This window comes from Lithobates pipiens, unplaced genomic scaffold, assembly GCF_037356315.1.
Source record: "Lithobates pipiens isolate NorthernLeopardFrog02 unplaced genomic scaffold, aLitPip1_a1.2 Scaffold_10, whole genome shotgun sequence".
Taxonomy (NCBI): Eukaryota; Metazoa; Chordata; class Amphibia; order Anura; family Ranidae; genus Lithobates; species Lithobates pipiens.
Window position 1 is genome coordinate 33,092,169 of NW_027507686.1, and position 16,196 is coordinate 33,108,364.

Here is a 16,196-nt window from a genome sequence, read left to right on the forward strand (position 1 = left end):
TCTGTACAGCACTGTGGTATATGTCAGAGCTATATAAATGTATAATAATATACAGCTGAAGATTGGATATTCTGTTTTTGTCTTTCTATCAGTTTACAAATCCGCTCATCTTGTTGTTGCTTGGCTCCGCCCTGGTCAGCGTCATCACAAAGGAGTACGAGGATGCAGTTAGCATCACGGTGGTAAGTTGATGTCGCATTGCTGATTTGTGCAGTTTCCGCCTGCAGGTGAATTTAATCTGAATAAACTCGCCTTCAACTTCCATGAAGATCCAGACCTTCCAGCTTCCTCTGGTGCTTTTCAGCCAGGTCTCTCTATCACCCAGTCAAAATTCTGACCTTCCATTGCTTTTACTAGGACACAGAACAGGGTTTTAGATTAAGGATACTCCATTTTGATATAACGCTTGATTATTTTGTTTTCTTTGTCCCTCCCCCAATTTGGTGACCCTCCTACAACTTTTTACAAAATTTCTTATTTCTGTGCTTTTCAGCAATCTGATATGAGTATGAATTTTTCCCAATATAGCCTATGAAATATTATAAAGGTATATATTAATATGGTGCTGAGTGACTGGGGGGGGGGGGGGGGATCACCCTTAGCCCAGATGAACCCCCACTATGTGTAATGGTTTTCCTTATTCCAGCCTCTCAGGAGCCCAAGGTACCTGCATTAAATTCCCCTAATATATATATATATATATATATATATATATATATATATAATGTGGGGCACTATTTTCTGGGCATGTCCCTTGGGGGGTCTTTCGCTGTGCTTGTAGGGGTCTTAGGAGCCTTACCGGGATCCTTGTGTTTCTCCTTGCCACGAGCATGCTGTGAGAGAGGAGCTGCGGCGCCATGTTGGGAATCTGGCGTCCCGGTCTCTGTGTGTTTTCGAGTCATCATACTTTCCACGGACCGCGGCCGCGGTTCCAGGCACATCATTGGGATCCCCTGTGCTGAGATCAGCCCGATTTCAGGTGTATTAGCTGGCTGGGAAGAGGATCTTTACAGCATCAGTGCGGGAGCTCCGTGATGCATGTCCTCTCACATGCCAGTCTCAGCCACGCCCCCCCGAGAATCATGGGAAATTTAGTTCCATAACATTTTGGGGTGCCAAGGTTTGTCATCCCTGGTGTAGAGTATAGCGTTTGTCCTCAGATCTTTGTCAGCCAGTCCATTGGCTCCTGTTCACGTGTTCTTTACCACATATTGTTCTTGGCAGTTTCAGCTCCTACCAGATCCCTAACCTGTGTTTTTGTCTCTTCTCTCTGCAGGCCATTCTCATCGTGGTGACGGTGGCCTTTGTGCAGGTATGTCATGGCAGCCAGAGGTGGAGTGGTGTATGGGTAGTATATGGAGGTATTCCAGTGGGGTGGTGTGTGGAGATGTTTTGGTATGAGGAGATGTTCGGGTGGGGTGGTATATGGAAATATTCCAACAGAATGTTATATGGGGATGGTATGTGGAGGCATTTTGGTCTGTGGAGGTATTTCAGCAGGGTGGTGTGTATATGTATTCTGATGGGGTGTTGATGAGGGCGTATTAAATAGATGGAGGTATTTCAGTGGAGTGGTATGTGGAGATATATTGGTAAATGGAAGCATTTTGGTGGGGTGGTATGTGATGGAGGTATTTTGTTATATGGAGATATTGCAATAGGGTGGCATTTGGAGATATTTTTGTGGGAGAGGATGTGGTGGTATTCCAGTGGGGTGTTATATGGAGGTATTCTGATGGCGTGGTCTATGGAGATATTTCAGTGGGGCAGGGTATGGACATATTTCAATATGTATGGAGATATTTCAGTACAGGGCATCCGGAAAGTATTCACAGCACTTCACTTTTGGCACATTTTGTTATGTTACAGCTTTATTCCAAAATGGATTAAATTCATTATTTTCTTCAAAATTCTACAAACCATACCCCATAATGACAACGTGAAAGAAGTTTGAAAACTTTGCAAATTTAAAAAAAAAGAAAACACCTCCCATATACATAAGTATTCGCAGCCTTTGCTCAATACTTTGTTGAAGCACCTTTGGCACCAATTACAGCCTCAAATCTTTTTGAGCATGATGCTACAAGCTTGGCACACATATTTTTGGGTGGTTTCTCTCATTCTTCTTTGTGGGTCCTCTCAAGCTTCATCAGGTTGGATGGGGAGCGTCGGTGCACAGCTGTTTTCAGATCTCTCCAGAGATGTTCAATCGGGTTCAAGTCTGGGCTCTGGCTGGACCACTCAAGGACATTCATAGAGTTGCCCTGTAGCCACTACTTTGTTATCTTGTCTGTGTGCTTGGGATCATTTGTCTTGTTTGAAGATGAACCTTCACCCCAGTCTGAGGTCCAGAGCTCTCTGGGGTAGGTTTTCATCAAGGATGTCTGTACATCTCTACAGCATAATGCTGCCACCACCATGCTTCACTGTAGGGATGGTATTGGCCAGGTGATGAGCAGTGCCTGGTTTCCTCCAGACATGACGCTTGCCACTCAAGCTAAAAAGTTCAATCTTTGTTTCCTTAGACCAGGAATTTTGCTTCTCATGGTCTGAGAGTCCTTTAGGTGCCTTTTTGGCAAACTCCAGGCTACTGTCATGTTCCTTTTACTGAGGAGAGGCTTCCGTCTGGCCCCTCTACCATACAGGTCTGATTGGTGGAGTGCTGCAGAGATGGTTATTCTTCTGGAAGATTCTCCTCTCTCCACAGAGAAAGGCCTGAGTTCTGTCAGAGTGACCACCAGGTTTATGGTCACCTCCATGACTAAGGCCCTTCTCCCCTGTTAACTACGTTTGACCAGGTGGCCCGCTCTAGGAAGGGTCCTGGTGGTTCCAAACTTCTTCCATACGGATGATGGAGGCCACTGTGCTGATTAGGACCTTCAATGCTGCAGAAATGATTCTATACCTTTCCCCAGGTCTGTGCCTCAATACAATCCTGTCTCAGAGGTCTACAGACAATTCCTTGGACTTCATGGCTTGGGTTGTGCTCTGACATGCACTGTTAACTGTGGGACCTTATATAGACAGGTGTGCGCCTTTCCAAATCATGTCCAATCAACTGAATTTACCACAGGTGGGCTCCTATCTAGTTGTGTAAACCTCTGAAGGATTATCAGTGGAAACAGAATGCACCTGAGCTCAAGTTTAAGTGTCATGGCAAAGGCTGTGAATACTTATGGACATGTGATTTTTTTTTTTTTTTTTTAATAAATGTGCAAATATTTCAAACAAACGTCTTTAATGCTGTCATTATGGGGTATTGTTTGTAGAATTTTGAGGAAAATAATGACTTTAATCCATTTTAGAATAAGGCTGTAACATAACAAAATGTGGAAAAAGTGAAGCGCTGTGGATACTTTCCAGATGTACTGTATGTGGAGGTATTCCAATTGGATAGTATGTGGGGGTATATCAGTGGGGCAGGGTGTGGATGTATTTCAATGGGGTGGTATATGAAGTTAGATAAGTATGTGGAGGTATTTTAGTGAAGCAGGGTATGGTATCCAATGGAGTGGTGAATGGGGCGTGGTATGGAGGTATTTAAGTACGGTATGTGGAGGTATTTTTATTGTGAGGGGTTAGCTCGGCAGCGGGTGTGTGTGACCCCCTGGATGGGTTCACAACACAAAATCAGGCACAGCAGACAGCGTTGTAGGTGCAAAAAAACAAAAGATGCGGTTTATTTCTGCTACATGCAGTGATACATATAATAGCCAAACAAAATAAAACACGAAAATAAATCCTGGTCAGCTTGACCTCTAACTACACACTTAGATTTCCCTGTCTAACAACTGAGAGCAGCCTTGTGCTGCCCCAGTTCCTGTCATAGAGGTTTGCCACACAGGCGTTAACTCACCGCACAGAACAGGTGTCACACTCCCCAGTCTATACAACACAAAACTGGTTCCAGGATGGAGCATCTCCCTAAGCATGCTGGGGTTTTTTGTAGAGGTCTTAATGAGCCCACTTACTTCAGCTGGGCTCATTAACTCTTCCCCTCTAATTGTAAAGGTCTGCATAAAGCCTGAATCTGGGGCACACATATTTCCCATCCTGGATACAACCAGGTGATTTTACCTGCCTGCTGCCACATACCCCCCCCTCTTGTTTCAACCTTGGGGTTGTAACACAAGCAGTCAGACACGCATGTATCCGAGACAAAGCATCCACATTCCCCATTTTAACACCAGGGCGATGCTTAACTGTAAAGTTAAATTCCTGTAGGGCCAGGAACCACCTATTTACCCTTCTGTTGGTCTCCTTGTTTTGAGCCATCCACTTTAAAGGAGCGTGGTCAGTCACCAGGTCAAAGTGCCTACCTAGCAGATAGTACCGAAGGGAATCTAGAGCCCACTTCACTGCTAAACATTCCTTCTCAATCGTGGCGTAATTTACCTCATGGGACTTCAACTTCCTGCTGAGGTAAATGACTGGGTGCTCTTCCCCATTCCAGACCTGGGATAACACTGCTCCTAACCCAACGTCTGACGCATCAGTTTGTACCACGAAGTCCTTAGAGAAGTCTGGTGAGTACAACACTGGCTGGCTACATAAGGCTGTTTTTAAGGACTGAAATGCTTCTTCAGCCTCTGGGGACCATTTAACCATGACAGACTCTTTCCCTTTTGTCAGGTTGGTGAGGGGCACAGCCTGAGAAGCAAAATGGGGAATGAATCGTCGATAATAGCCAGCGATTCCCAGAAAGGCTCGTACCTGTTTCTTGCTGTTGGGACGTGGCCAACTCTGTATGGCCTCGACTTTATTGACTTGGGGTTTTATCACCCCCCTCCCAATAGTGTACCCAAGATATTTGGCCTCCTCCTGTCCAATGGTACACTTCTTTGGATTGGCCGTAAACCCAGCTTCCCGGATAGAGTCTAGGACTGCTTGCACTTTCGGCAAATGTGAGACCCAGTCTGTGCTATGGATAATCACATCATCCAGGTAAGCTGCAGCATATTTCTGATGGGGCCTCAGAATCTTATCCATTTTCCGCTGGAATGTTGCCGGTGCATTCTGTAACCCAAACGGCATTCTCTTATATTGGAATGCCCCATCTGGGGTTACAAACGCAGTTTTCTCCTTGGCCGACTCGGCCAGGGGAATTTGCCAATACCCTTTGGTGAGATCAAGAGTTGTCATATATCGGGCTGTTCCCAGCCGGTCAATCAACTCATCTATACGTGGCATGGGGTAGGTGTCAAATTTTGTAACTTTATTTAATTGTCGAAAATCGTTACAAAACCGCCAGCTCCCATCAGGTTTGGGCACTAGTACGATAGGACTGGACCAGTCACTCTGGGACTCCTCTATCACACCCAATTCCAACATCCTTTGAACCTCCCCACGTATTGCCTCCCGTCGGGCCTCTGGTATTCTATAAGGTTTTAGTTTTACCCTTTCTCCTGGCGGGGTGATAATGTCATGCTCTACGCCAGATGTTTGTCCCGGAAGCTCAGAGAAAATCTCTTTGTTACGAAGTACAAACTCTTTAACCTCCTGTTGTTGGGGTTTCGATAAGGTGTCTGCTATTCCAACCTCAGGAACTAAGCAATCAGGCTGTACTTGTGACAAAGTCTCTGCGACTAGGGATTCCCTATCCCTCCAGGCTTTCAGCAGATTGACGTGATAGATCTGCTCCGGCTTTCGCCTTCCTGGCTGTCTAACCCTGTAGTTCACCTCACTAATTTTTTCAATTACTTCATATGGACCTTGCCATTTGGCCAGAAATTTGCTTTCAACCGTAGGGACTAGCACCAAGACCCTATCCCCCGGGGAAAAAGTACGGGTCTTGGCCCCACGGTTGTACACTCTCTGCTGTGCTAACTGCGCTTGGGTTAAATGTTCCTTTACAATTGGCATTACCTGTGCAATTCTATCTTGCATCAGGGCGACATGCTCAATCACACTCCTGTGAGGAGAACTCTCATTTTCCCAAGTTTCCTTGGCGATATCCAGCAGCCCTCTTGGGTGTCTCCCATAGAGCAACTCGAAGGGTGAGAAACCCGTAGAGGATTGGGGTACCTCCCTAATGGCAAACATCAGATAGGGTATTAGACAGTCCCAATTCTTTCCATCTCTATCCACCACCTTCTTTAACATTTGTTTTAAGGTTTTGTTGAATCTTTCAACCAACCCATCTGTTTGGGGGTGATACACAGATGTACGCAATTGCTTCACTTTGTACAACTTGCATAATTCTTTCATAACCCGGGACATAAAGGGTGTACCTTGGTCCGTAAGCAGTTCCTTACAAATACCCACGCGGCTAAAAACAAGAGATAGCTCTTTGGCTATGGTTTTGGCCGAGGTATTTCGGAGAGGAATTGCTTCCGGATAACGGGTGGCATAGTCCAATATAACCAAAATGTACTGATGGCCCCTGGCGGACTTCATTATCGGACCTACCAAATCCATTGCCATCCTTTCAAAGGGGACCTCAATGATAGGAAGAGGTACCAGCGGGTTACGGAAATGTGGCATAGGTGCCGACTTCTGACACACAGGGCAGGAGGAACAATAATTTTCTATTTCCTTCATGACCCCAGGCCAATAGAATCTCTGCAATACCCTCTCTCTGGTTTTCTCTGTCCCCAGATGACCTCCCAGAATGTGCCCATGGGCCAATTCTAACACCAACTTCCTGTAAGGTTTGGGCACTACAAGTTGCTCAATGGGTTCTTCTGCCCTTTGAGCCACTCGATACAGCAGGTCCCTTTCCATAGTGAAGTAAGGATAAGGGCAAGTCTTATCTGGGTTCACTAACTCGCCATCTATTTTCACCACATTTTCCCGTGCCTTTATTAGGGTGGGGTCTTTTAACTGTTCTGTGGCAAAATTTTCCCTGTGAACCTCAAGATCCGAAAACTCCACAGACGGCATGTTTTCATCTGAGGATGTTGGCTCCTCCCCAGTTTCTCGAGTTTCCCCCGCCAATACAGACAAGGGAAATTCAGGAGAGTCCTCACCACTCCCAGAGGAATTCTGGTCATCTTCCTGGTTTATAGGGGCACCAATGGGGGGCTCAGGACAATCCCAGAGTTCCCAGAATTTTGGAAAATCCCTTCCCACAATAGCATCATGTGGTAAGTGAGACACTAACCCCACCTGATGAGAGAGGTTACCTTTGGGGGTCTCAAAAAACACTGAAGTTACAGGATACTCTCGGGTGTCCCCATGCACACAAATAACAGCCACCCTGTTCTTCCCAGAGACCTCTGTAGTCACTAATTCAGCTTTTAGCAATGTTACCAGGCTACCTGAATCCAGCAACACATCAACATGTCTACCATTAATACACATTTTACATAAATGTTTCTCAGGTCCCCGAATGGCAGTGCATGCAACTGTCGCAAACAGCGACTGACGTCTTTCCCTTATAAAGTCACATTGCATAGGCTCATCCACAACGGGGCAATTGGCTGCAATATGTCCCTCTTGCCGGCAGCGGTAGCAAATAATCTTTTTCACTGTCTCTTGCAGCATGGGCTTCCTGGGCTGCTCCCGCCAGACCTTAGGTAGAACCCCCACCCTCTCACTCTCTCCACCCTCACCCCTTGGAGTCATCTTACCCGCCACTGGGGATGATCTGGTCTTAGGATGGAAAGTCTGTGAGTCCCTGGAAGAGGTGGTCAAGTTCTCTGTAGCCAAGTACCTCTCAACCAGATCCACAAGTTTATCTGCATTTTCTGGGTCTCCATGGCTTACCCATTTTTGGATGGCAGTAGGAAGAGCTCTCAGGAAACGATCCATAACAACACGTTCCACAATGTTTGGTGCGGTCAAAGTCTCTGGCTGCAGCCACTTCCTGCTCAGGTGAATGAGATCATACATTTGAGACCTGGGGGGTTTTCCAACCTGAAAAGTCCAATTATGCACACGCTGAGCCCGGACGGCCAGGGTGACACCCAGCCGTGCCAATATTTCTGCTTTTAGCACCACATAGTCTTTTGCTTGGTCAGGCTCTAGGTCATAATAAGCTTTCTGCGATTCCCCAGTTAACAGAGGGGCCACCAGTCCAGCCCATTGCTCCTTAGGCCACTTTTCCCTTTCAGCAGTCCTTTCAAATGTGGTCAAAAACACCTCCGGATCATCCTCTCCAGTCATTTTTGTCAATAAACGGCTCACACCAAAGGATGCGGTATTATTGTAATCACTTGCTTCATTGGTCTGCGGACGTTGCTGTATTAATGTCTCTATTTTCTGTTGAAAACTCTGCTCTTGCTTCTGCAACAGGTCTATAAAGCGGGCTTCAGATCGCTGCTGGGCTTGTTGCTGAGCTTCCAAACTCTGCTGCAAAGTTGCATTTGTCTGCTGCTGATTTGCATTTGTCTGCTGCTGGGCTTGTTGCTGAGCTTCCAAACTCTGCTGGTGAGCCTTCTGCTGATTTTCCAGACTCTGCTGCAAAGTTGCATTTGTCTGCTGCTGGGCTGCAAGGCTCTGTTGTTGAGCTGCAAGGCTCCTTTGTAAACCCGCATTTGTTTGCTGCTGATTTGCATTTGCTAGAGCCAGCTGTCTCAGTATCTCCTCCATGCTGGCCTTTAAAAAAAAAAAAAAAAAAAAAAACTGCCCGCATTCTCCACCAACTGTGAGGGGTTAGCTCGGCAGCGGGTGTGTGTGACCCCCTGGATGGGTTCACAACACAAAATCAGGCACAGCAGACAGCGTTGTAGGTGCAAAAAAACAAAAGATGCGGTTTATTTCTGCTACATGCAGTGATACATATAATAGCCAAACAAAATAAAACACGAAAATAAATCCTGGTCAGCTTGACCTAACTACACACTTAGATTTCCCTGTCTAACAACTGAGAGCAGCCTTGTGCTGCCCCAGTTCCTGTCATAGAGGTTTGCCACACAGGCGTTAACTCACCGCACAGAACAGGTGTCACACTCCCCAGTCTATACAACACAAAACTGGTTCCAGGATGGAGCATCTCCCTAAGCATGCTGGGGTTTTTTGTAGAGGTCTTAATGAGCCCACTTACTTCAGCTGGGCTCATTAACTCTTCCCCTCTAATTGTAAAGGTCTGCATAAAGCCTGAATCTAGGGCACACATATTTCCCATCCTGGATACAACCAGGTGATTTTACCTGCCTGCTGCCACATTATATTTAGAATTATTCCAATGGGGTAGTATGTGGAGATATTTCTGTGAAGCAGTGTATGGATGTACTTCAGTATGTGAGGTTTATTTTGGTGGGGTGTGGATGTATTTCAATGGGGTGGTAAATGGAGCTATTGCAGTATGTGGAGGTATTTAAGTGGGGCATGGTGTGGCTGTAACCAGTGGATTGGTATATGGGGCAGGGTATGCAGGTATTTAAGTACAGTATGTGGAGGTATTTTGATATTTAGAGGTATTCCAATGGGGTACTATGTGGGGATATTTCTGTGGGGTAGTGTGTGGGGGTATTTTCAGTGGGGTGGTGTATGTAGGTATTTCAGTATGTTAAGGTATTTTGGTGGGGAAGGGTGTGAATGTAACCAGTGGGGTGGGTGGTATATGGGGTGTCAGGCATTTCCCTATGTGGAGTTATTTTTGGTATATACCAGGGATATGCAATTAGCGGACCTCCAGCTGTTGCAGAACTACAAGTCCCATGAGGCATAGCAAGACTCTGACAGCCATAAGCATGACACCCAGAGACAGAGGCATGATGGGACTTGTAGGTTCTGCAACAGCTGGAGGTCCATCCGCTAATTGCATATCCCTGGTATATAGAGATATTCTAATAGGGTATTTTATAGAGGTATTCCAATGGGGGGTGGTCTGTGGAGGTATTTTTGGTGGGGTGGGATGTGGATGTATCCAATGTGGGTGGTCTATGGGGGCATTTCAGTGGGGCAGAGTATGGGGGCATTTCAGTATGTACAGGTATTTCGGTGGGGCGGGGTGTGGATGTAACCAGTGGGGTGGTATATGGGGGTACAGTATGCAGGTATTTTCAGTATGTGGAGGTATTTTGGCATATAGAGATATTCCAATGGGGTGGTCTAATATGGAGATATTTTGGTGGGGCGGGTGTGAATGTACCCAATGGGGTCGTATATGGAGGTATTTCAGAGGGGTGGGGTATTGAGGTATTTCAGTATGTGAAGGTATTCCTATTAGATGTTATATGTGTTGTAATAAGTGGAGGTATTTTGGCATATCGAGGTATTCTAATGAGGTGTTAGATGGAAGTATTTCAGTATATGGGGTGTTGTGGGCGGTGGAGATGGACGGGCTGTCCTCCTCCTCACCCTCATTATACACACAGTGCCAGTCTGACCTTCTTACGGAGGTGCTGTGTGCGCGGCGTGCCGTCATTCCGCGTGTGATTTATCACAATGCCACCCTGGACCAAGCACAGGAATGTTTGTTCTTCGACGTTCAGGTGGAGAACGAAGAGTTTTCTGTCACCTATTGTGACCTTTAAAATAAATCAAATGGTTAAATATATAAATAGATAGTATACATTCCTTGTTGCATTGTGTTATTATGTAGTCATCTCCCATCACTGTAACAGGACTAGTGATGGACGAACTTCCGACGGGACGTTTCGCGAACGCGAAACGCGAACGGACACAAACGTTCGCGAAAACGACCGTTCGCCGCGGGCTCCATTGACTTCAATGGGAGGCGAATTTCGCAAACCTTTAGGTCGAATTTGCGGCCACGGGGTAATTATTAGGGGGTAGCACGTAGTCCCACCACCTGGACAATAGCATAATACATGTATGAGGTGAATTTGGGATCGATAACTACAAGCATTTTTTTTTTATTTGGGAAATTGTTCTGACAATTCAGGACTATGGAGCTAATGAAGGCAATGGAGGAGAGGGAAGGTCAGGGACCAGGGTAGGCAAACAAGAGGGTGCAGGAGATACAGAGCACTGACAGCAGCACCGTAATACAGAGCACTGACATCAGCACCGTGACATACAGCGCTGACAGCAGCTCCGTGACATACAGCGCTGACAGCAGCTCCGTGACATACAGCGCTGACAGCAGCTCCGTGACATACAGCGCTGACAGCAGCTCCGTGACATACAGCGCTGACAGCAGCTCCGTGACATACAGCGCTGACAGCAGCACCGTGACATACAGCGCTGACAGCAGCTCCGTGACATACAGCGCTGACAGCAGCTCCGTGACATACAGCGCTGACAGCAGCTCCGTGACATACAGCACTGACAGCAGCTCCGTGACATACAGCGCTGACAGCAGCTCCGTGACATACAGCGCTGACAGCAGCACCGTGACATACAGCGCTGACAGCAGCTCCGTGACATACAGCGCTGACAGCAGCTCCGTGACATACAGCGCTGACAGCAGCTCCGTGACATACAGCGCTGACAGCAGCTCCGTGACATACAGCGCTGACAGCAGCTCCGTGACATACAGCGCTGACAGCAGCTCCGTGACATACAGCGCTGACAGCAGCTCCGTGACATACAGCGCTGACAGCAGCACCGTAAGCAGCCCCAGGAGGAAGTCAGCACAGCACAGGGATGGTGTGATCCCCTCATAATAAGAACCCCCAGGAGGAAGTCAGCACAGCACAGGGATGGTGGGAGCCCCTCATAATAAGAACACCCAGGAGGAAGTCAGCACAGCACAGGGATGGTGGGAACCCCTCATAATAAGCAGCCCCAGTAGAAATATGACACCGCTCAACCTCTTCAAAGAGGAGGGTAGGGGCATATAGTACGGTGTGCTTTTTTGGGTCAGGGAAGTGAGCCAAATGAATTAAGAAGGTCTGTGTGCTTGATTCCAAAAATTGTTTATAGACATATACATGGTCTACTGATCACATGTGTTGAATTCCTCCGAGATCCATGCCTCATTCATTTTTAGAAATGTGAGGTAGTTAACACTGTGGTGAGCTAGGCGAGTACGCTTATCGGTCACAATCCCCCCTGCTGCGCTGAACGTCCTTTCGGACAGGACACTGGATGAGGGGCAAGCCAACAGTTCGATTGCAAATTGGGCAAGCTCTGGCCAGAGGTCAAGCCTGCCCACCCAGTAGTCTAGGGGTTCATCACTCCTCAGAGCGTCCACATCGGCCGTTAACCCAATGTAGTCGGACACCTGACGGTCTAGGCGTTCCCTGATGCTGGATCCGGATGACACCTGTCGATGGGTCGGCTGAAAGAATGACCTCATATCCGAAGTCACCAACACATCTTCAAACCGGCCTCTTCTTGCAGGCGCTGTTGGATTGGTACCCGCAAATCCTTCTCTGGGAGTGGGAATTGCTCCTCTGCCAGCGCACGCAAAAGCAGAATGCAGCATTTCTCGAAGCAAGGCCTGGAAGTGCTGCATTCTGACAGCCCTCTGCGACGGCGGTAACATTTCCGCCATTTTGTGTTTGTACCGGGGGTCTAAGTACGTTGCCACCCAGTACTGGTCCTTGACCCTCATGCTTTTTATACGGGGGTCCCTATTAAAACACTGGAGCATGAAGGCCCCCATTTGCACTAAAGTGGAAGCGGTGTGGTGGCCTGGCTCCTGCTCATCATCCAGGATAATGTCGTCCTCTTCATTCTCCTCTCCCCATCCTCGCACAACAGGGATCCCAGAAAGGTTTAAAGCATGCTCTTCTTGCTCCTGCTCATCCGCCCCGGCACCATCCTCCTCTGACTCCTCATCAGACTCCTGTTGTTGACTTGTCTCAGATAGAGTAGCCCCCCCTGGGAATTCATCCAGCATTGCGACTTCCTCATCTTCCCGCTCCTGCTCCTCCACAGCCTGATCAATGACACGACGCAATGCACGCTCCAGAAAGAAGGCATAAGGTACCATGTCACTGATGGCGCCATGGCTGCGACTGACCAGTTTGGTGATCTCCTCAAATGGCCGCAGAAGTCTGCATGTGTCGCGCATGAGCAGCCACTGGCGCGGTGAAAAAAAACCCAGCTCCCCAGAACCGTTTCTTTCGCAGAGTTCATACAGGTAGACGTTAACTGCACGTTTCTGCTGGAGCAGCCTATCAAGCATATAGAAGGTTGAGTTCCATCGCGTCGGGCAATCGCAAATAAGACGTCTGACCGGCAGATGGTGTCGCCGCTGAATGTCAGCAAGGCGAGCCATGGCCGTGTAAGATCTTCTGAAATGGGCCGAGATTTTCCTTGCCTGCCGCAAGATGTCCTGGACCCCAGGGTATTTGACAAGGAATCGCTGCACGACCAAGTTTAAGACGTGTGCCATGCACGGCACGTGCGTGATTTTGCCCTGTTTCAATGCGCTAAGCAGATTGGCACCGTTGTCACACACCACTTTACCAACTGTCAAATTGAGCGGTGTTAGCCACTCATCTGCCTGTGAACGCAAAGCTGAAAGGAGTGCCGGGCCAGTGTGGCTCTTTGCTTCCAGGCACAACAGACGCAGCACGGCATGGCAACGTCTCACCTGGCATGTGGAATAGGTTCTGGGGAGCTTGGGCGGTGCAGTGGAAGAGACGCTAGCAGCGGAAAAGGAGGAGGCAGCTGAGGAGGAGAGGGAGGAGGATGGAGTAGGAGGAGGAGAAGAAGAGTCAGGCCTGCATGCAATCCGTGGCGGTAAAACCAAATCTACACGGGTGCCACGGGTTACATGCTTGACGGCCGTCAGAAGGTTCACCCAGTGGGCAGTAAAACTGATATACCTTCCCTGCCCGTGTTTGCTAGACCACGTGTCTGTGGTCAGATGTATCTTGGCACCGACACTGTGTGCCAGAGATACATTCACTTGCCGCTGAACATGGCCATATAGCTCTGGGATGCCCTTCTCTGAGAAATACTTCCTTCCTGGGACCTTCCATTGTGGTGTTCCAATGGCCACAAATTTGCGAAAGGCCTCCGAGTCCACCAGTTTATATGGCAGTAGTTGGCGGGCTATGAGTTCTGACAAGCCAGCCGCCAACCGTTGGGCAAGAGGGTTATCCGGCGTCATCATTTTTTTACGCTCAAACATTAGGCCCACGGAAGCCTGCCTTTTTGCAGAAAAATGTGAGCTTGGCGTGATGGAAGGTGGAGTGGAGGACAATTGTGAGGAGAGAGGAGAAGGAGAAGTAGAAGACGAGGCTGGACGGTGAGAGCCTGCAGTGTGGCTTTGTGTGTTCCGTTGCTCCCACTGGGCTCGGTGATGGCTGCTCATGTGCCTTCTTAAGGCGGTCGTCCCTAGGTGAGTATTGGGCTTACCGCGACTAACGCGTTGACTGCAAAGATTGCAGATGGCAACGCTATTGTCAGCAGCGGACACGTTAAAAAAAGCCCACACTGCGGAGCCATGTGCCGGTGTCCTGGGAGCGCCAGATGTGACCGTACATGGTCGATGACTCGCTCCTGATACATTTGCAGTCTGCTTTGTCCCTGCTGTGCAATGTAAGTCATTGCTGCTTCTCCTCCCTATCTGCTGGTCCATATCTCCCTCTGAACTCCCCTCCTCTTCCTCTCTTGTGGGCACCCACGTGACATCACTAGACACGTCATCATCAACGTCACCTTCCCCACCGCTATAAGTAGAGTAGGCAGCAACACCGGGGACCAACCTCCTCCTTGGGCTGATCTGGGTACTGGCGTCAGACTGCTGAGTAGCGCTTGTTGCTACCTCCTCTTCCTGATCCAATACCAAGAGTGGCTGCGCATCAGAAATGTCCTCTTGATATGGATCGGAAAATAATTCCAGTGACTCAAGCGGAAGGTATGTGGTGGTGGTGGTGGTGGTCGTGTTGTTGGTGGTAGTGTCTTTGGGGGTGCACATAGCAGAGAGTGAAGAAGAGGGTGCAGATCGAGAGGATGAGGAGGGTGCAGAAGAGTAAGGCTGAGCGAGCCACTCAACCAAGTCTGGTGCATCCTTTAAAGTAATTGAACGCACCTTCTGCAACTTCCCACTTTGGCTCAAGCCTGTTGCTCCTGCCCTACCCCTACCACCCCTGCGGAAGGGCCTGCCTCTTCCTCTGCATGTCATTTTTTAAATGACCCTGTGACAAAACTCTTAGTCCCTATACCGCTGAAGGACTGCTGCAGTATAGGTGAGCGGTCAGCAGTGGTGCACGTCAACCCTATCTATTGTGGACCTATAGCGGTCCTTACAGAACAGCAGACTGTACCGCACTCAAGCCTATGTACCGTAGCACCCTATACCAAGTTACCAGTCCTTATAAGAACTTTTGTGGACCAAGCAGGTTGTGTATTAGTGTTTAGCAGACTGTACGTCAGTCCCTATACCGCTGAAGGACTGCTGCAGTATAGGGCAGCGGTCAGCAGTGGTGCACGTCAACCCTATCTATTGTGGACCGATAGCGGTCCTTACAGAACAGCAGACTGTACCGCACTCAAGCCTATGTACCGTAGCACCCTATACCAAGTTACCAGTCCTTATAAGAACTTTTGTGGACCAAGCAGGTTGTGTATTAGTGTTTAGCAGACTGTACGTCAGTCCCTATACCGCTGAAGGACTGCTGCAGTATAGGGCAGCGGTCAGCAGTGGTGCACGTCAACCCTATCTATTGTGGACCGATAGCGGTCCTTACAGAACAGCAGACTGTATCGCACTCAAGCCTATGTACCGTAGCACCCTATACCAAGTTACCAGTCCTTATAAGAACTTTTGTGGACCAAGCAGGTTGTGTATTAGTGTTTAGCAGACTGTACGTCAGTCCCTATACCGCTGAAGGACTGCTGCAGTATAGGGCAGCGGTCAGCAGTGGTGCACGTCAACCCTATCTATTGTGGACCGATAGCGGTCCTTACAGAACAGCAGACTGTACCGCACTCAAGCCTATGTACCGTAGCACCCTATACCAAGTTACCAGTCCTTATAAGAACTTTTGTGGACCAAGCAGGTTGTGTATTAGTGTTTAGCAGACTGTACGTCAGTCCCTATACCGCTGAAGGACTGCTGCAGTATAGGGCAGCGGTCAGCAGTGGTGCACGTCAACCCTATCTATTGTGGACCGATAGCGGTCCTTACAGAACAGCAGACTGTACCGCACTCAAGCCTATGTACCGTAGCACCCTATACCAAGTTACCAGTCCTTATAAGAACTTTTGTGGAACAAGCAGGTTGTGTGTTAGTGATTAGCAGACTGTACGTCAGTCCCTATACCGCTGAAGGACTGCTGCAGTATAGGGCAGCGGTCAGCAGTAGTGCACGTCAACCCTATGTATTGTGGACCGATAGCGGTCCTTACAGAACAGCAGACTGTACTGCACTCAGGCCTATGTAC

The 16,196-nt window shown here is 48.3% G+C and overlaps 1 protein-coding gene across 1 annotated transcript in view; it reads left to right on the forward strand.

The window, feature by feature from the left end:
• Positions 1-16,196, forward strand: part of ATP2C2 (ATPase secretory pathway Ca2+ transporting 2) — a 132,906-nt gene that overhangs the window by 43,663 nt on the left and 73,047 nt on the right. The window contains exons 4-5 of the mRNA XM_077453414.1: positions 93-182; positions 1,277-1,312. Of these exons, the coding sequence (XP_077309540.1) occupies positions 93-182; positions 1,277-1,312 (126 nt within the window). The remainder of the gene's footprint in view (positions 1-92; positions 183-1,276; positions 1,313-16,196) is intronic.